General features: G+C 44.8%; 1 protein-coding gene across 1 annotated transcript in view; it reads right to left on the bottom strand.

The window, feature by feature from the left end:
• Positions 1-9,074: 9,074 nt before the first annotated feature.
• AHSG (alpha 2-HS glycoprotein) overlaps positions 9,075-22,171 on the bottom strand; it is a 155,425-nt gene continuing 142,328 nt past the window's right edge. The window contains exons 6-7 of the mRNA XM_069618629.1: positions 19,150-19,224; positions 9,075-10,154 (exon numbers count right to left, since the gene is read on the bottom strand). Coding sequence (XP_069474730.1) covers positions 9,846-10,154; positions 19,150-19,224 — 384 coding nt within the window. The 3' untranslated portion in view covers positions 9,075-9,845. The remainder of the gene's footprint in view (positions 10,155-19,149; positions 19,225-22,171) is intronic.

Below are 22,171 nucleotides of genomic sequence, written 5' to 3'. Positions count from 1 at the left end.
GGCCGGCCGTCAACCATCATCCACAAGGACCAGTAAGGTAGGAATGGCTTGGGTCAGGAGTAGAGCAACTACTCTACCCCAGATTACGAGCCACTTACCAAACCCAAAGTAAAGAAGATGATTGCATTGTATGATGTTTAGATTGCACTGATAGGCCTCTCTCCCACTATTCAGGTCTCTCAAATTTAGCAGGGGCACTGCCTCCAAATTGCATTGTATGATATTTAGATTGCATGGGTAGGCCTCTCAAATTTAGCAGGGGTTCTGTCTCCAAATTACATTGTATGATGTTTACATTGCACTGATAGGCCTCTCTCCCACTATACAGGTGTCTCAAATTTAGCAGGGGCTCTGTCTCCAAATTATATTGTATGATGTTTAGATTGCACTGATAGGCCTCTCTCCCACTATTCAGGTCTCTCAAATTTAGCAGGGGTTCTGTCTCCAAAATTGCATTGTATGATCTTTAATTTTCACTGATAGGCCTCTCTCCCACTATACAGGTCTCTCAAATTTAGCAGGGGTTCTGTATCCAAAACTGCATTGTATGATGTTTAGATTGCACTGATGGGCCTCTCTCCCACTATACCGGTCTCTCAAATTTAGCAGGGGTTCTGTCTCCAAAATTGCATTGTATGTTGTTTAGATTGCACTGATAGGCCTCTCTCCCACTATAGAGGTCTCTCAAATTTAGCAGGGGCCCTGTCTCCAAATTGCATTGTATGATATTTAGATTGCATGGTTAGGCCTCTCAAATTTAGCAGGGGTTCTGTCTCCAAATTGCATTGTATGGTGTTTAGATTGCACTGATAGGCCTCTCTCCCACTATACAGGTCTCTCAAATTTAACAGGGGTTCTGTCTCCAAAATTGCACTGTATGATGTTTAGATTGCACTGATAGGCCTCTCCCCCACTGTACAGGTCTCTCAAACCTAGAAGGGTTCTGTCTCCAAACTGCATTGTGTGATGTTTAGATTGCACTGATAGGACTCTCTCCCACTATACAGGTCTCACAAATAATGTAACTGTGCCTAGTTCAGTACGCTATCAATCCCGGAAACCCACCACAACCTAACTAAATTAAGTCCCATTCCAGCTGACCATTAACACCCTACCCCCCCCCCGACAGTGCACCCTTAGGAAACACACCCTACCCACCGACAGAAAAGAAACACTGAGCCAGAGAACACCCCAGCGTATCCAGAGAAGGAAAAACCAAGGTCACTGCGACTGCACAACACAGCACAGAGGACCAACTACGTTACTATGCCTGCACTTAAACTGGAAAATGAGCCGAACCAGAAAAGGACGCCGAGAAAGAGAACACGATCGTGCAACAAGAATCGCGAACACACAACACTGACAGAACCCACAAGCAGCAGCCCCATTGGAAGGAAACACGCCTAACACAGCCATAACCGGAACTAGATCTACAAGAGAAAAATCCTTATACCTCACACCTTACCTCGCAACAACCACGGGACACCGACACCCCAACACGGAAACCTCGAAACATGCAAAGAATTTCCTGAAACACGCGGAAAAAAGATGGGAGCACTCAACAAGAGATTGGGAGGGCTCCAACCCCATTACCCCTTACATCACAAGAACAGAGGGCCAACATCCATTTCCACTACATCCCGCACATACAACGAAGCACCGACAACCAGCAATGCTACCTCGCACCCAATAATCGGACTCAATGAAGAAACCACCAATGATCTTCATCCGAGCAGCATCACAGCAGAAACACCAAGACTAATCAGCCCTGTTATCAATTTATTGGACCGCTTCAATGAAGAAGCAGCCGTCGCCGTTCTTCATCCTACCGACATCAATGCGGAAACACTGCTAACAGACAAGTATAAACTTGAACAATAGATAACCTCAAAACAAAATCTCACCCAGAGAATCCACTGTAACCTAATAAATGCAAGGTCAATGTCCAAACACTCAACTGAAATATACAACCTCCAGTCAGAAGGAGGCATAGACATCCTATTTGTAACCGAAACATGGCTAGACGACAACTACAAGACCACCCTCAACAACTGCCTGCCTGAAGACTTCAAATGCATCCAAACAAACAGAAAATGCAAAAGAGGGGGGGGACTAGCGATCACCACAAGGAACAACTGACCATCAAAATGGAAGATCCACTAAACATCGATAAATGCAAATCCTTAATACTACGACTTTCAGTAAACCCCAAAACTAACCTGAAATTCATACTGATATACAGACCACCAACCTACGATGCGACTTTCATAGACACAATCACCATCCTAGCCATCAAGCACAATCGTCTGATCATCCTCAGAGATTTCAACATCTGGTTCAACGAAGAAACCACAACCACACAAAAATCCTTAACCGCCCAACTAGCAGCCATGAACCTACAACAACTAGTCAAAGGAGCAACCCACTCAGCAGGGCACACACTTGACGCAATCTTCGCCAACAAGGATCTCATCACCATGGCACCCCCAATTCAAATACTTTGGAGCGACCACCTCATCATTCCATTCATAATCACAACTGCCACTCCAACAAAAAAGCAACAAGAAAAACAACCCATCATGACGAAAAGAAATTGGAGAACCATAAAAAACTCCAACCTAACCGAGCTCCTAGAACTCAGCAAACCACAAGCATCAACCATGGAAGAAGCAGACCTAGACAAAAAAGTTGACCTACTTCATACCTGGATCGCAACAACCCTAGACGACATCGCCAAAGAAAAGCCCTTCACTCCATCACGTAAGAAAACTACAGCAAAATGTTTCACCCCACTACTCAATGCCATGAAAAGAAGAAAACGAAAACTAGAATCTGAATAGAGGACCAACAACACCACCGCAAACAAATTGAAATTCCTACAACAGATCCGCTCATATAAAAAGGAAATACAAAAAGCGAAGAGGAAACATTACGACAACCGAATCTTCAAAGCACCAAACCCTCAAAAAGAACTATTCAAAATCATAAACGAAATAAAAAACCCACCGGGCTGCAACAACATGCCAATTCCATCGCTGAAACTTTGCGAGGACCTTGGAGACCACTTCAAAAACAAAATAACCTCCATCCAAAACACCATACAAAACAGACCAAGCGATCACAGCTTAAGCCACCGATACCGAGGAGGAACACGCAAACAAGCTACGAAATATCAGTTGAGGCTTTCGTCAAACTGGTAAAGTAAAGCAACAAATCAGGCTCTCCTGAAGACCCCTGCCCTCCGGACATATACAAAACAATTCTCAAACAAGGAACCCCCATGGAATACCACAGGAACCTCCTCAACCTCTCAATCTCAACAGGTAAAGTACCACAGGCCTTCAAATCAGCTTACATCAAGCCGCTATTCAAAGACACAACAGGAAACGTAGAGGACTTATCCAACTACAGACCCATCTCCAACATACCTTACATAGCCAAACTACTAGAAATGTACATCTACCAAATAACCCAAGAATTCATAGAAGAGCATTTCCTACTAGACAAGGCACACGTTGGTTTCAGACCTATGAAAGGAACAGAATATGGGACGACCTAACAACAAAAGCAGACTCGGACAACAGTACCGCCCTGATTCTCCTTAATCTGTCTGCAGTTTTCGACACTCTCAACCACGCCATCCTCATAAAGAGACTAGAAGGACTAGGGATAACAGACACTGCCCTACTATGGATCAAATCCTTCCTAACAAACAAAACGGAAACAGTATGGATGAAACCTGTTAAATCCAAATGCAGAGACTCCACTTGCCGAGTACCACAAGGATCATCCTTCTCCCCGCTTCTATTCAACATCTACATGTACCTATTAATCAAACTCATCAAAAAACACTGGCTCACATGCTACAACTACGCCGACGATACTCAAATAATCTTCAACATACAGGACACCCGAGAAGAAAACACCACACTAGAAAATTGCCTTCCTGACATATTCAACTGGATGAACCTCAACCATCTCAAAATCAACCCAGGCAAAACAGAGATAATGATTGTTTCAAAAAAGGGAGGAGACATCAACTACATCCCATGGCCAAGAGAGCTCGGTACCACACCAGAACCATCATCAACTGTAAAAAACCTACGGGTCCTGATGGATTACAACCTCACTCTAGAGCCACAAGTAAACTCGGTAATCAAGAAATGTTTCTTCCTCCTGCAAGCAGCAAAAAGGATCCTACCGTTCCTGTCATTTGCCAACAAAACACTTACCATCATCGCTCTGATCATGTCCAGAGTAGACTATGCCAATAGCCTGTACCTGGGCATGCCCGAACGACTTCTAAAAAAACTGCAACGCATACAAAATGCAGCAGCCAGACTCCTCCTCAAGCTACCCAGAAGAGAACACATCACACCCGCGCTAAAAATACTACACTGGCTACCACTAAAACAGCAAATAAAGTTCAAGTCCATGTGCATCACGCACAGAGCAATACACAAACAAGGCACATAATTCCTAAGTGACAAACTACGCCTACATCAACCGACAAGAACACTAAGATCAAGCACCGACATATACCTGGAACCAAAACCCTACAACAGAAAAAAACTCAGAGGATCCTCTTTCTCTCAACAGGCACCCAAAACCTGGAATGACCTACCTAAGAATATATGGAACACAACAAACCACCTAGCATTCAGGAAACTCCTCAAATCATGGCTCTTCACATCGTAACCACAACGGAGATGCACTAGAATGCCCAGACATTAAAACAAGGATGAAAATAACTCCAACCTCGGCCACTCTCAAATTGGACAAACACTCAAACCAAAGAACCAACCACTCGACAGAGCAGAAGATATCATGGAAAATAGCCACAAAAGGAAGGCTCCAGAGACTGATCACATACTTAGACCCAGACAAAAGCCCTAAAGTGACTCACTCACTCGTACGTACCGGATGGACAATATCCAGACCGCCAGACACATTTAGATAGAATTGTGAATATTAGCATGACCACACCTAGATGGAATTGTGGATATTGACCTGCGTCACATCTAGATGGGACTTTGAATGTTAGCATGGCCGCACTTAAATATAATTGTGAATATTAGCATGTCCACACTTGGATAGAATTGTGAATATCAGCCTGTTCCGCATCTAGATAGGACCTTGAATGTTAGCATGCCCGCACTTAGGTGAAACCTGAATGTCAACATGCCCACACTTAGATAGATTTGTGAATATTCCTGCGTCGCATCTAGATAGGACTTTTGAATGTTAGCATGCCCGCACCTATGCAAAACCTGAAGACTAGCATAGGCCACACTTAGAATTGTGGACATTGGCCTGCGTCGCATCTAGATAGGATTGATTGAAGGATAGCATGCCCGCACCTAGATGAAACTTGAATGTTAGCATGTGCCACACTTAGAATTGTGAACACCAGCCTGCGTAGCATCCAGATAGAGTTGTGAATGTTAGCATGCCCACACCTAGACAGATTTCTAAACACTAGCCTGCGCTGCACCTAGATAAGACTGTGAATGTTGGCATGCCCACACCTAGATAGAACTCTAGACATTGGCCTGCGCCGCACCTGGATGGGATTGTGGAGGCCGGCAAGTGCCACACTTAGACAAAACTGTGAATGGTAGCATGCTAAAGGTCAGGTAACCCACTAACCAATATAAGCTCAAACTATGCATACTTATCTCACTCAAAAAACTCACACAACCATCTCTCGCACAGCAAGCCGCACGCACTTCACAACACTGCAACAACACATAAGCCGGAGCAACAGCACAAGCGGACTGACACCGATCCAATACCCGCACCAAAGCTCAGCACCCGGTGTACACCGAGTTGAAGCTGCCAACAGAACACCACTCCTCTCACTATCCTACTCCCTCTTCACCTTACTAACCCATCCCACCTTATCGTTGACAGATCCGCCAGAGCGCCTGGGGACCAATTCCGTTGGTGACGGTGCGCGGTACAAATACCTTTAACATTTAACATTTTAACAACATATTTAATCTGTAGTGTCACCTTGTTGTATGACTCATTTGGATTCAAGTGCAAACAAGAAATGAATTTCTGTGTTTTGAAATTGGCACTCCACAAGATAGGCACACAATAGAATTGGATATTAGAGACTCCTTAGGTGGCGAAGTGGCAGTGGGGTTTCAATGATGGGTGTGCAATCATCCGGAAATAGGTGTTCATAGTGCATTATTGATGCTCCTTGATCTGTCAGCTGCGTTTGATTTAGTTGATCATTCTCTGCTCATCAAGAGAATGGTTGAAATTGGCAAATGTTCTTAACCTGCGGCAGAATGGATAAAATCCCTTCTGGGACCCCATAGGGCCTGGGTGGCAGCAAGGGCTTTCCAGGCTTCTCTGGTGCAACTTATCTGTGGTGTTCCTCAAGGCTCCTGCCTCTCCCCCATGCTGTTAACATCTAATATAGGCCTTGTTTGACCTGCTTGATAGCATACCCAAACTACACAGATGATACCCAGGTTCTCCTGGAATTGTCTGGTGATCAGGCCCTTGACACTTTAGCCATCAACAACATCTATGCTTCCATCCAATCTTGGATGGCCTTGAATTCTTTAGCGTTAAATGATGGCAAAACTGAGTTGTTGATCATCGGATCAGGCCCCAGGCTTAGAAAACATAATCCATGTTTCAGTCATTTCTCAATTGCCCGTTGTTCCATTAACGTTCTCCCCATGTGCATAGCATGGGAGTATACCTTGACGCCCAGCTGTCTTTTAATAAACATGCACCCATCAGCGCTCATCCTGCGCCTACCTCAACAATTTGATTAGGCAAACACCCCCCTCCCTTTCTTCGGGGAACAGAGCTGCCATCGCATCAGCTTTAAGTAATGCTAAGCTAGAGTATTGCAACAGCTCGCTGGATGGTACCTCTGCTTCTAGCATCAGTACGCTTCAGGTCATCCAGAACGGGGCTGTCATGGCTGTACATGGCTTTAGGAAACATCAACATGTTAGTGCAGCCAGGCGAGACTTACACAGGCTTCCAGAAAATCATAGAATCCATCACAAGGCCTGTACCCTGAGCTATAAATGCCTTCATGGATTGGCGCCTCGTTATCTCACGGAGCGTTTCAGGGCCGCCCCAATCAGGAGGGCTCCCCTGTCTACACATATGTGGAAGGAGCTTTGCCTCTCTCTCTCTCTGGTGTCTATTCCTTGTTTGGATCAATTCAGGGACACTGTTAAGAGCCTCCTTGTTAATAGAGGAGTAGAGTGGGCCCTTCTCTAGCTCTTACCTCTGTTCTACTTCCTGGTAGTTGTCCGTTTTCTCTTTTGAGTGCGCTCTGAGGCCTTTGGGTGTGGAGGCACATTATAAATAACAAAGTAAAGGTCTTCAGCTTGGTTCTAAATGGTAAACGGCTTTCGGCTCACTAGCTGAAAGAGGTAGTTCACTCTATTAGCAGGGAATGTTGCTTCCAATAGTGTGCGGGCAGAGCAGGTTCCTCAATATTTCGGATCAGGAAAAGCTTCATCGTAATTTGTTTTAGAAGAACGGACTCTTCCCATGGAAATGTTCTTGCTTGTTTTTTTAATGTAAAATGCTTTGTAGTCAAAAAAAGACACGCACATTAGATCCAGAATCTTATTGAAATTCTATGCAGCTGAGACAATGTTGGGGAGATGTGCTCCCAGCTTCCTACCCAGGCATGACCTTTTGCAGCAATCAGGTGTGAACGCACGATGGCTTGTGACGCTGTCACAACATGCTTGGGAGGGAACAGACACTGCATATCATTTATCCTTTTCTCTGCTCCATAACATGGACTAGTGAGTCTATTTAAAACTTTTTCAAAATGCGGGGTAGATGGCTTGCAAACTTAACAGGACTCCTAAATATTGTACTGTTTGCTGATATTAGGGTAGCACGAGGACAAGTTGCCTATCTTAAGGGTATTCGATCTCAGTCACAGTAGGCCCTGCCCCAACAGAGATAAACTCTACATTAGAGTCACAGCCAGCATTGAAGCACTACTTATTGAATGATACTTCGGTAGTACGCCAGTAGTGGACGTCTTCAGTGTCCATGGGAGAATACTGAATCTTCCGTATACATTTTATTGAAACACAACAGGACATTATCCTTCTTCCAAACAGCAAGGCCTAGATGTTAAGTAGGAGCAGGCCCTGGGTAGTCTGAAGCTCTGGGAGACTGTACTGACTCAGAAACACACTTTGAGTTTGACCTTGTACAAATGTGTCCATCAAGAAGATCACTGATCCATGGGTGTTGTGAAAGAATCAGAACCTGTTGAATTACCCTGACAGCTTCCCAGAATGGAGGAAACTCATACAATACGTTTGGATACACTACCTCAGAGAGCTAGGGTGTCGGAGGTGCAGACTGAGTAGCCAAAGACTGTGCTGTGGATATTGTTGCTTGTGGCAACTGAGGGGGGGGGGGGGTAAGTTCTTGAATATTCACGCAGGCAACGGTGATACTACTTGAGAAAGAGTCCTAGGTTGGAGACTCTAGGTCAGTACAGAGTGTTGTACATTAGTTAATTGTACTATGCATGTTGCCCGTGCAGAGGGACATAAAATTCAAAAAGTAAAGACTACAAATACAATTATGCACCGGGGTGTTATGTCATGTTATGTTAAATCATATTATGTCTCATGCCATATGTTAGGCATGCTTACCAGTGTGTACATTGTGCTGCATGCTGGCAGTGGCAGCTTCATGCCACAGTGACAGTATGCGTGAGGGGCTACTGGAACAGGAATTCCATGATTTCTGCTTCAAAGCTATCTTCCTTGCAGTGCCTATCTTGCTTATTCCCAGAGAGCTGCCACACTAAGAGGGTATGCCAGACAATGTTCCCTCTATGCTAGAGCAGGTGATGTTAGTCAGTAATGCATGTATACATATTTTGCTAATTTGTAGTTATATCACAGTATGCCGCCACCACATTCCTCAGCAGAGGACTCACAGGGTTTCTTTATTAATATTGGTGGTTGTGAACTTGTAGGAAAGACAGACCCCTGCTCTCGATTAGTACCTTATTTATTTATTTATTTATTCATTTATTTATAACGCACCAATGCCCACAGACATCAGGCTCTGTGGTGACAGTATTTGTTGAGGAAGATGAGGTGGAAGCCTGTTTTTTTCCTACAGCCGTGTACAGGATTTCATTATTGATCGCCGTGACCATGCAACCTCTTTCCTGCTGCCCTCCTGGCTCCCAGTAGCTATCCAGCATCCCTCTTCAAGGACCTGAACCCACTTATACAATCTGCCTTGATAAGACCCATGGTCGAAACACGTGTTGGCTTTCCCCATGTGGCCTTCCGCATGTGACCAGCACCATAAACGCCCAGAGACCCGCTGTCCATTATGCTTTGATTAAATCAAGACTTAATATACATTGAGCATCTTGGCCTCTCATTGTCGAAAGCAACTATACGTGATTACTTTTCATGGATCCAGCGCCAATACACACAGGGTTTCTACCATCCTTCTTTATTAATATGCCTCTTATTCTTCTCCAAAATCTTTAGCACCATTTCACTGCAGCCTCCCAAATAATATTGCATTGACAAAACTTAGAAGAATTTCCTTTTCCCTGGGCATCTATGAATTGTATTTATTGGTGGACTGTTTAATATCTTGTATTTTAACAACTTTTACTGATCATTACTGAATGTGTTTGATTTATGATTTTGTATGCGAGCTGTTCTTTTTTCTCTGAAAATGTTGTGAAAAGTTCTTAATGAACTAAAACACAATTACAAAAACGGCTTCTTATTCTTCTAAAAATCTCTAGCACCATTTCACTTCAAGCGCTCAAAACAATACTGCATTGACAAAACTTAGATAAATCTCTTTTTCCCTGGGCATCTAGGAAGTAACAGAATGGTCTTCTCTGCGATAGACCTTTTAACAATAAGACTGGCGGCAGCAGAAGGTGCTGCGGAAGGTGCTGCGGAAGGTGCTGCGGGTGGTGCTGCGGAAGGTGCTGCGGAAGGTGCAGCAGCTGTCGGGACTTTCATCTCTGATGAAGACGATTCTCCAGAAGAGGAAGCCAGCTTGAGATGAGGAAGGTGGTGGTGGCCAGATCCAGCCACAGCAGGCTGCCCTTTGGGGTGGGGGTGAGCGGGCGAAGGACCACTAGCTGCAGACTGAAAAAGAAAGCAATCTGCTCTTTCATTGCTTTTTTTACAAGATTATACGATGACCTACTTGCTTTAGGAAAGGCGTACATTGATGGAGAGAAAGAAAGAAAGAGAGAAAGAAAGAGAGAAAGAAAAAAGGAAAGAAAGAAAGAAAGAAAGAAAGAAAGAAAGAAAGAAAGAAAGAAAGAGAATGAAAGAAAGAAAGAAAGAAAGAGAGAAAGAAAGAAAGAAAGAAAGAAAGAAAGAAAGAAAGAAAGAAAGAAAGAAAGAAAGAAAGAAAGAAAGAAAGAAAGAAAGAAAGAAAGAAGGAAGAAATGGGCATATCAGTGCAAATTGTGCAAATGCAGTCCCAGCACTATACCCACATAAAGCCACAAAGGAATCTGGTCTTGAAATGCTAACTGAGCATGCTGGGATCTGAGATGACTGTGCTTATTGATTTAATGATAGCTCGCTAAGTCTTTAATGTGATAACTATGAATATTGGAATGTGTTCTAACTACGCTACCAGAGCAATTCTTTATCATTTTAAAAATACAGAGATGCATAGGAGCGCCCTTTGAAGTGCTGTTTACACAAGTACAAACACATGCAGAATAGGTGGACTTTAGGTCAATTATATCTGAATTCTATGTGCACTTATATAGGCAGCAAAAGAAAGTTTACACACAAGATTAAGGCAGTAGTAAGTCAACTTATAGGGAAACAACATGCATTTCACCTACCAAAGCATGTCATCCCCCAAGAAAATCTGACTAGAGAAACAAAAGAGGTGCCATTCTATACAAAAATACTGGCATCATGGCTAGTCGAGATGAAATGTGCAACCCATGTCAGGATGTGTCATGCAAGTACTTCTAACGAATCAGCAGGCCTGGAGTGTGGAGAGGGAGGTTGTATTCCGAAAGCACTGCATTTATCTGCCGAGACCATACTCACCCTTCGACACCCCATACCACTAGATTTCTCCCATACCAGATGGCCCGGTACCACCACTTATGAGCCACATGGTAAAAATGAAAGATCTGCTTTCTCCCTGTGTATCATGAAGGATTTCCAAAGTAGACATACATTCCCTTTCGTTTCTTTCCTCGCCACTGTAAGGGATCAAGAGTAAGATGCGTACACAGTGGCATTTTTGTTATTGATCAAAGACTTTAATTATCAAAACAAAAGGAGGGTTTGTGGAAGTCCTACCTATCCCTAACTCTAAGAGGTGTTCCCCTGCCTCAACAAAACTAAGGACCATCTGTTTCAGGATGTCTAAATCAAAATTCTCTCTCCTGTGTCCAAAATCCTAAATTGACTCTCACACACTAAACTCAATATAACGTGAAATGGGGGTGTCTTTTAGCTGAACACCTGCAGCTTCCTTCCAAAGTTCCAAACACAAAGTTCTAAAGTGAGGAAAAGAAAATCAATAAAGGTCCACCAGAGAAGGGCCCTTCCCTTCCCCTAGAGTTCTAGAGTTCTTCTGGTTGTTCAAATGTCACTTTTGCATATTCCACAATCCCAAGGGGAATGGCTTTTCTCCGTTTGCACAACAATTTCAAGTATACAGTTCTCTCTCTGGGCCTCTGCTGCCTTTTACAAAAAGGGGTATGTTTCTTCCCTTTCAGTCCACAATTCAAGGAGGGGGGATCTCTTCCCCTGAGCCTTCTCAGCTTTTCCAAAATGTATTCCACAATTCACATCTGGGGGTCTATGCCCCTTTTCTCCAATCCCTGGTTTACTCTCCTGCCATGGTTTTTATGATCTTGTTCCTTGGGTGCAGGTCCCAGACTCGCTGTGTGCCTGGTTTACTCACCTGCCAGCGCTTTTTATCTCATCACTTGAGTGCGAGTTCCAGACTCGCTGATTGCATTGTTTACTCTCCTGCCAGGGCTTTTTCAGTTTACTCAGTATTTGAGTGCAACTCCTAGGTTTACACTTTTTGTCAGAATGTAATCTCCTATGTATCCAGGTAATTCTATTCTTTATGTATCAGGTATCTGACCATTTTCCAATTGTGTTAAATGTCCAGACTCCCTCATTTGGGCTCATACTCTTTAGTAACGGTATGCTGCATCTGCCCTGACGCGCCTCGATGTCTTAATCTGTTTCTCAGGGATTACTGGTCTTCTTTGGCGGCAGCTTCGGCGTCCCTTCCATCTCACCATTTCCTCTGATGCCTGTTTGGTGACTGGGAGCGCAGCTCATTGTTTTCTCGGTTCCTGTCTTGCATTCTCCTTTAGCTTGGCAGCTCATGCTGTCCGTGGTGATAGCGCTGCAAACATTCTTCTGCCAAACTTTCCTCTACCCTGCTCTCAGCCGTTTAATCGCTCTGGTCTGCAGCCTGCTTTCCTCCCATGTCCCAACCAGCACCAGGAGAATTGAGTCTCTTGCTCTGTTCAGATGTGTCATATTTGAATATCCTGCACCTGTTTACAGGCTCAAATGACTAGAACAATGTGTTGGTTTGCCGCTTCTAGAGATCTTCATCATGCCATCCCTCTTCCTCATCTCAGTGTTATTAAAGGGGGAAGATGTACATATGACTGGTGATGAGTAAACAATTGAGATTCTCTATCCACACAACAATATGCCATACAAGAATGGGGGATGGTAAATAGGTGTTACCAAGGAGAACACGTAAAGGCCTGTTCTGACGCAGCAGGTTCACTTCGCCTCGCCAAGGGTTGTCCTCTCCCATGTGGTCCTCCCATGTGGTCCTCCCACGGTCAGTGTCAGGTAGCTTCAGCCTTTCCCTGGCCACATTAGGCGAGATTTTCCCGGAGAGGTAGTGACAACCTCACTAGATTTGTCACACCACTTAAACACCATGGATGTAAACTGAAGATTGCTAGTATCCCTCATTTCCCAGCAACAGGGAGAGTTAGCAAACAGTGCACAGTTGAGCTGTGTTTACCTGCTCTATGTTCAATGCCTTGTCTCCCTCCTGGCTGTCAATAGAAGGCTTCTGAGAAGATAAGGATGAGACAAGAAGCAGTAACACCTACCCTGTGACCCCCCACTATAGTCTCATACCCGTCCGTTCACAGTTTGGTTGGAAGTAGAAGGACAAGAAGTGGGAACAAGACAAAGGCGAGGTTTTCTGGCACAAAGGCAGAGAGATGTAGAGGACACATATTCCCGTGGTGCCTCTAAATTTCCTGTTAATCATGCTCCTGCCACCCACTCTTCCTCACTGTCACCTCTTGCAATGAATAGGAGGCTGGAGAGCATGGCAATACTAAAGAAGCGCACGCAACTACCGTTGGTCCAGCTTCTTGAACCCCATCCCTTTACAGCAAGATCCAGGAGACATAAAGGGGTGGCGGACAAAGGGTTGTGAGTGAGAGGGATGAGGGTATGTCACGGGCTGCACTGTGTCTTGCACATAATGACTAGTATTGCTCTCATAAACATTAGCTGTTGCTTATATTGACTGGAGTTTGCAGACTGCATAACCCTTCCCCCTCATCTGCCAATTCACAGATGCTTGTTTTGCTACACATAGGATTCAATGTATCGGTGCGTGAGAGAGAGAGAGAGAGAGAGAGAGAGGGGGAGAGAGAGAAAGAGAGAGAGGGAGGGCTTGGCAGGTGCAATGTGAGCTAGTGAAATGAGACCTGTATGCAATAGTCCAGTGGTGGGTGTGCAGGGTTGCCATCTGTTTTGCCTTGACTGAGTCTTCTGATTGCAAAGTATAGCAGAGCCCTCAACTGTAGACAGTTGCCCTAGAGGTTGATAGACTATAATTCCCATTCCCCTTCTTGCACTGCAGCCCTTAGAATACAACTGAGTCCCACGCAATATTTAGTCCAGCTGTCACATAGTCACTGACATAGCAGCCATCTCTGCGCCCGAAAACAATGCTTTGCACAATGTTTGTAATGTTTTAAATCAGTCCTCTCTGCTAGAAGTTGAATAGTCACCTATGTCTATTAAGTATTTGCATGCAATGCAATGCCCTTTCATTTCCATGTTTGCACAGACCACAGTCTTCCAAAGGGCAGAAGGCGCTATAAAATATCAAATAACATGCCATAACCATATGAGACATATAAAGCAGGTACTGGTACATGATGGTAGTAGAGGGACTAATTCCGTCTACACTTGCCCCATTATGGCAGCACTTGGATGTATGAGGCTGTACAGTATATGTGATGACTGTATCTGAAGTGTGAGACTATTACTGACATAAAATGCCATTCCTCAGACATTTGACGCTGGACTTGGCATGCGCTGTCAGCGTCTGGGTATGCAGAGCTGTACCTTAGGTATGGTGACTATATGACGAATAGGAGGTGCTGCCTGGCAGAAGATGACAGCACAGGGGCAATTGCGACTAAACGTGGCATATGATGACAACACATGGACATGTGTGACTGTGCATTACATACAATTAATGTCGAAGCCATATGGGGTATTAACTGGCATAAGATGGCAGTCCAGGGGCTATTGAAGGTGTACTTCGAATATTACAGCAGCATCTGGACATTGGGAGCACATTACTTATTTTTAAAATACTAGCCACATACAAAATTTACGTGCAGACTTTGGCAATTGAAATGGCACTTCACACTTAGCCAGATGCCAAACATTTTAGGATGTACATTAGACATACTAATTATATCTGGCACATGTTGCTTTAAGTGGAATAAGATGGCATTGCTCAGGCATCGGTTGCGGTACTTGGCATTCGATGACAGCACCTGGACATGTCAGTATGTACATTACATATAATGATCATATCTGTTACATGAGGCTTTATCTGGTACAAGATGGGAGCACGTGGTCATTTAAAGCTGCAATTAGAATATATTTGGTAGCAGCTGGGTAGGGAGTCTGTTCTTGCAAATGAAGGCTGCATCTGTTGTGATATGGCAGGCAGGAACTGCCCATTCGAGGTTGTACTGGCATATGAAAACATTGCCTCTGGACTATGATGATTCTTCTGGGTGTGGCACTGGCATATCAACCTGCCAAGGTTGAGAGGGTCGAGCCCAGCACCACTCTACAGGGAAATTTGACGTGAGCCGAGCAAAATAAGCCCAATCTGACCCTAGTTTCTCTCTGGGAGAGGAAAGAAGAAATGTAGTTGACGGCAACAACTGATGATCATGATCACAAGGAGGTTTCAAGACCTAAGAGAGAGTCGAGGTTAGGGGTGTCAAATATCTCCAAAAGATCTGAAAGGACGAGTATGGAGGAAGAATCGTCATCACAGGACCACATGATCTGAAAGGACGAGTATGGATGAAGACTCGTCATCACAGGACCACATTATCTGAAAGGACGAGGATTGATGAAGAATCATCATCACAGGACCACACGATCTGAAAGGATGGGGATGGAGGAAGAATCGTCATCACAGGACCACATGATCTGAAAGGACGAGTATGGATGAAGACTCGTCATCACAGGACCACATGATCTGAAAGGACGAGTATGGATGAAGAATCGTCATCACAGGACCACATGATCTGAAAGGACGAGGATGGATGAAGAATCATCATCACAGGACCACACGATCTGAAAGGATGAGGATGGATGAAGAATCGTCATCACGAGACAACACAGATTCATTTCCAATGTAGAGCAGTGCACACTCTGTTCCTTTGCATGAGCTGAAGACTGATTGATGATGGTTGTGCAAAAGGTTGTGTGCCTTGCTGTGCTCCAGTAATGATCATGAAGGCACGTTTTCGATGATCTTTCCAATGAAAGGAGTGTTCGCAATAGAGCAATTAGTTGCCAGGGATTTTTGGATTCTCAATGGCCTTCGCGAGTAAAGGTGTTTTTTCTTAAGAGCATGTGGAAAGATCTCTCATTCAAGGGAACTATTCGCCAAGGCCATTGACGCATGGCTGAGCTGCAGACAGGGTATTTGACTGTCTTAGCAGCACTGGGATCAACCTGTTCACAGGATGTTGTCATAGGATGTACAGAAAAAAACGGGGAAAACAATAACGAGGCTGAAAAGACCGAGTTTCTTTTGTGTCGAATTTCGAAAATGATTTAGCGTTTTCTGCACTTTCTTTTTTTAGTACTGCAGTGGGAGGCCCAAACGGGCCACCACTTATCCCAACCTTTGTATATAGCCTTGCCTCAAACCCTTGTATTTTTAAATAAAAATTTACAAAATTCCAGCAAAAATTGGAATGAAAAAACTCAATCTTTTCAGCCTCGTTGTTTTCTCATTCGTTTTTTTGGACATTGACGTTCTCATACGCATAACAAGTGAGATCAAACCTGACTCCGACATGGGCTTGACGACAGCGAGGATAAGTAGCCTTCTGATCAAGAGTTGGATGGAAGGGCGATCAAGTCACGCCGGAAACAGAATGGTTGATGTGCTTGATCTTCTCCACAGAAAAGGAAGAGTGGGGATCAGAGAGTGCCTGCTGAGCCAAGGGAAATGCGGCGCACTCAAAGGGACACCTCGACTCACAATAAATACAGAAACTTTCAGCAAAAGGGTGGGAAGAGTTTGCAAGGCGATTGTGGAGTGGAGGTTTCTTCTCACGCAGGAGCACTGCCGGGTACCCCCTGCGGAACTGGAAACACGATTTCATTTACATCCCTAGACCCGTGTCATTTCGATACTCACCTCACCGCTGTTCCAGAGCTCTGTTTTTGTTTTCCTTTTGAGCAAAGCTGCCTCCAAGTCAAACCAGAGGTTTTATTAGGAGGGAAATTTGATTTTCATTTTGATTGGGGGGGGTGACAGTTTATGGAGATCCAGTCAGATCCTGTGATAGGCACACACAGAGTGTTTCAGACTGGCCATCCAATACAACAGAACTGTCAAAGGTTTCAGCGAGCAGGGCAGGAGCCAACTATCGCATAGGTCTGAAAATGAGCGCGCTAATGTCAAGAGGAGGGGATGGGGTCAGTTATGTACGTTTGGCAAGCCTACAATCCAGGCTAAAGCAGTCAGTCCAGGGGAGAAGGCTAAACCACAAAACCAGGCAGGTGAGTGTCCAGATGAGTGAGAATAGCATCTGGAAAGTTGCCACTTACATGGATAGACTTAGAAGAGGGCTGGGGAAAGGCAAGAGGATGTCTATTAGAAGGACAGTCCACCCAAATAATGAAGTCACCAAGGGCCGCAATCATATTTGAGGTCTTTTGCAAGCTGCCAATCAGGCCAGCCCATTCACTGCAACTTTGTAGGGGATCTAAGAGGTAAACACAACAAGGCTTGTTCCTGATTTCTTCGCTCGCTGGTACCTCTTCTTTGATATGTGTGTTCCCTTCCTCTTTGGGCATGTAGCTAAACATGTATATCACATGTCCCGTGATTTTCAAGAATCCAAATTATTGTGTGTACTCCAATTAAAAATAAAGGTATTATTTTCCCTAAAGTAATATGTAGAAATAATGTTGATGACAGTATATGTCCTAGATTTATTAGGTTGCCATTACTTTCGCTTGGCATGCACTGATATTGGCTCTGCTCATAACAGAAATGGAAATTCCCAAACGGCTGTTTTCGATATAGAAATATTGGCAATGATAAATCAACGGAGACAGATGCCCAGCAGACGTCAGTGTCAAACCCCCCAAGGCCCCTAAACATCCCAGGGTCAGTGAGTGCTCTTGTGATCAATGAGCTGTACGTGTGCAGTATCGATTTTGGCCCCGGTGAAAGCCTCTGTGTGATTCAGCAAACATACCGAAACACGTTGGAATCAAAAGCAAGACAGTGACCATTGACTAGTCTACGTAAAGGGAGGGAAAAGGGGGTCACAGAGTATGGCCATGTTTGACCAGTTTGTGAGTTTGGGACTGATGCTCAGTCGCCACTTGGTCATAATGTTCCTATTGTAAGTTGTGCTGATTTGCCTCGTGCACTCTAACCAGTCAGGCCCTTCCACAAACCTCCTTAAGCAGATCTAAAGCCTCCACTCTTCTCATTCTGCATTCTACAAAAGGTAAAAATGTTCACAGGCAACCGCACATTCTTCATCTTTACCGAGGCTTTCGGCTCATCATTCTGACAATGTTATTAGTCTCCAACCGGCTGAAAAAGTCCACGTACAAACATGATTTCATTATTTCGCTGCCATCTGATAATGGACATGTTTTTGCTATTGTCTGCTAGTTTAATTCTGCTTCTGGTGCACCCGATATGCTCTGATAGCTGACCGTTTTTGTGAAGCATGACTGACATGGTTATTGCTCTCAATTGTGAAACTCGAGGCAAATTCTATGTTTGCGCCTGCATGAAGGATGGCTTTCACCACCGCTGAGGGTTGCCACTCTCTATTACACGCGTGGCACAGGTGTAGCATTCCCGTGTGGCATCATGGGACATGCAGTTCATTTCTACCACCCGTCATATGTTTCAGAAACGTATGGATTGAAGCCCTGAAGGAGCATTTTCCATCACGAAACGTGTCGACTTGTACTTGTTGTTCCGTGATATGAATACTGCATATCAGAATAAATGTTCCTTTTTCTAAATTCAGTGACGTGTCCACGCCTTTTTGAGCATCGTGCGACTGAGTGATGATGCAAGTGAGTGACATGGCTGAGTGGAATGTTCAGTGAGTTCCCTCAGTGAGTGTTCTGTGGACGCTGGATGTGATGGTGTCTAGGTTGAATGCTCACTTCCATGAAATCTGCTGTCCAACCTATCCTGACCCTTTCATTGCACACCTGGAAGAGGAAAGAAGCAACTTGGAGAAAGCACCTCCGGCTCTTGCCTGACCAGTGGACAAACGGACCTCAACACCCTTTTGTGCATTGTTCTGTCAGCAGGCTGCTTCAAGGCCACTAGCAGAAATCAAAAAGTGGCCAATCGGGTGTTCAGACTGTGGGCATGTCTTCTCCAGCAAACAGTGCCATTGTCCCATACACATCGGTGTGATCAGTAGCGCGGCATTCAATGTTGCAATGCTCTCTTTAGCTGTCAGGTGTGGTTTCATGCCTAACATACAGTCCTCACACTTTCACTAGATATGTTAAGTAGATTAAGCCACACACAGCACAGAGCTTTGAACAGGCTCACCTGAGGCTTGAAGTTGGTACAGTTTACTGTGTCATCTTCGTTGGTCTTCACAGTTCCGACACAGAAAGCAAATTGCTGTAGAAATGAAGATCGAGAAAACAGTGTAAGAATGAGTATTCCACACACAGCGGTGGGTGAGGTCATGTGAGTGCCATACGTGCTCTGTCTAATTCTTCATGGAATCCACTGCCTCCTCCATGATGAGCATGTTTCCATCATTTCCCCAGAAATAAGCTTCTCCAAGGCCAAGATGCCAGTAACCCCTCTCCCCCCAACTCATATGGCATAGACAAGAACGTGTTGTAGTGCTCTACATTGTACCTCCCAAACTCCTACATGTCTGTTTAACACCTGTGGCCCACCCTCACACCCTCTGTGACTTGTTTACTTTTTAACATGTCTGTCATCACCGCTTGTAATTCAGGTGACCTTTTTACTGTCCATGAACCTAGAACTCATATCAGACGAAGTTTGTTTTCTTTTATTCATTTAGCGTTTACAAATCCTAGACGATCGCTGGCGTATATTAGATGCTAAAATAGCTCAGCAAGTTCAGTGCCCACAGCACAGCTGAGCTATGTATGTGAATAGCAGGTTCCAGGTTCGAATCACGTTCAAGTCCACCTCAGCTTTGCTTCCTTCTGAGCTTTCTTACTGTGTACCAGTGATAATACTTGTATATAAACATATGACCAGCAAAAGCGCTAAATACACATTCCCTACCTACACTGTACATTCTCACCTAACACACGTGCTGGATTCGATTGTTGTCTACCACTCTCCCCCACATCCTTCATATCTCATGTCGCATGTTCACCGCCCACTTCCACATCCTTCTATATCTCATGTCACATGTTTACCGCCCACTTCCTCATCCTTCATATATAATCCTTCATATGTCATGTCACATGTTTTCCGACCATGGGCCTCATTTTGACTTTGGAGGTAGCCATGGCGCTAACAGCGCCATGGCTGCCTCCAAAATCCTGTCCGGGTCGGGTCTGGTGGAGGGAGGACTTACCGGGACATTGTTCCCTAGGCGGACCCAGTAAGTCCCCATTCCAAAAGCCATTCCCCATTCCCATTTGAGCCCCGATAGGGATCAATGGGAAGGCGTTAATAATGGGCTTGCTAATTGCGGGCCCGTTATTAGCTCCAAGATCCCTTAACGGGTCCTGTAAAGAACGTGTGGTCCGACCACACGTACTTTACGGTCCTCGCCAAGGGACCTTGGAATGAGGCCCCATATCCTGACACCTCAACGGAGGTGTTTCTTGAGTTCATGTATACCCCTGGCTGCTGACAACTCCCAAACCACAGAGGACCTGTTTCCATAGGTCTGTGTGAAAACATTGCCTTTTTAATGCCACCGTGAATTCACAGCACCGTCGGTATTCAAATTCTTGTGGCCGTTATTTTGCAGGGGCTACCAACCTTAATCCCTTGCTGGCCCACACAAATTACTCCTGTCCCATCATGCACTGCGACACGGAATGCCTCAAGCAAAGTTTTTGCAAGAGGTATTAAAACACGGGTAAAATCATTTAACATGTTTTTCCCCAGACAGGCCCTACTTACCCATCTCACCTCATGGCATGTGGTTTCTGTTCACATAGCATTCAATCGGGCTTCTCATAAAACATGACATTTGTTAATTAGCCCCACACATCATATGGCTACTTTTGTGTTTACTACACTCTGGAGCCTAATCTCAATTCTAGCCTGACCTTATCCTCTCATGTTTCTCATCAATGTGCTCTGTTTTCTGTTTACCACACATGCTTGCTCCACAAAGGACCTCTGTTCTTACCTATTTGTTTTACCTGTCCCGCTGCACCCTCTAGTGATCACTTCTGGCAAATGCCACTTGCTACACCTCCCGTGACCTGCTTTACTTCCCCTCACACTTACCTTTCACGCTTCATGTCGTCTTTTTTCTCCGTATACTTTCTTGCCTCTCCCATTTGTTCTGATCTGTTTTTTGATTACCATATGGTACTTGCAACGTTCACACTTGTTGTGCACGGCTTTGAATTTCTTTTAATTCCCACAGTGCATCCTCACTCCTCATGCACCTCATGTGACCTATTTAAGCGCATCACATTGTATCTCCTCACACCCCCAGCCCCCATATCTCATGGAGTCTGTTTTGTCCCTAACACGGCATCCTCTTTCTTCTTGCACATAATGTGATCTGTGCATTGCATCCTCTCATCCTCCCCATCGCGTGGACTCTCTGTTGTTCCTCACACTGCATCCTCTCTGCTCTTGCCCCTCATGCAAATTATTCTAATTCATCAAATTGCACGTACTTCACAACACCACAACAACGAAACAAACCACACATAGCCTCGCTCAACAACACATGGTGGCTACCAACCGAAAAACACACCTACGCTCAGTGAGCGGTGTCATCCGAGCTGAAGCTGCCAACAGCACATCACAGCTCTCTGGCTCTTTTCTCCTGCTCAGTCCATCTAGCTTACGCTCCTCCCCCCCTTGCTTTACAGATCCGCCAGAGTGCCAAGAACCCCCTTTTGTAATGACTTGGCAGGCAAAGAGCGGGGGTCTGGAGGGCTTCCCAGAGCAATGCCCGAGGTTACGATTTATTCCAAACCTTCCAGTCATCACCTCGTTTGTTTTGCGGCCTGCTCTGTCTCTCACTTCCTCTGCATCAACTCTAGCACTTCACCCATCATGGTCACATCCCGAGCACAGCTGGCCGTACCACCTATCTGCACTTAAAAATGCCCAATGTGCAGTGGCCTTGATCTATGTATGTCCGCTTATGTATAGTCCACGGTGACCGTTACAATTACTCCCCTCCAAAACCTGGTGAGAATGTCCCCCAAACTCACCCCATTGTAAGAAGCTCATCACTTCCCATCAAATTACATTGATCAAAAGAGACTTGTTCCTCCGAGATATAAATAAATAAATAAATAACCTCATGCACCTCAAGTGACCTATTTGAGTTCATCACATTGCATGCCTTTGTCCCCCTTATCACATGAATCTGTTC

Source organism: Ambystoma mexicanum, chromosome 10 (genome assembly GCF_040938575.1).
Source record: "Ambystoma mexicanum isolate Mex_15411 chromosome 10, UKY_AmexF1_1, whole genome shotgun sequence".
In the NCBI taxonomy this organism is placed as follows: Eukaryota; Metazoa; Chordata; class Amphibia; order Caudata; family Ambystomatidae; genus Ambystoma; species Ambystoma mexicanum.
This window is presented reverse-complemented; position numbering and strand designations above follow the sequence as displayed.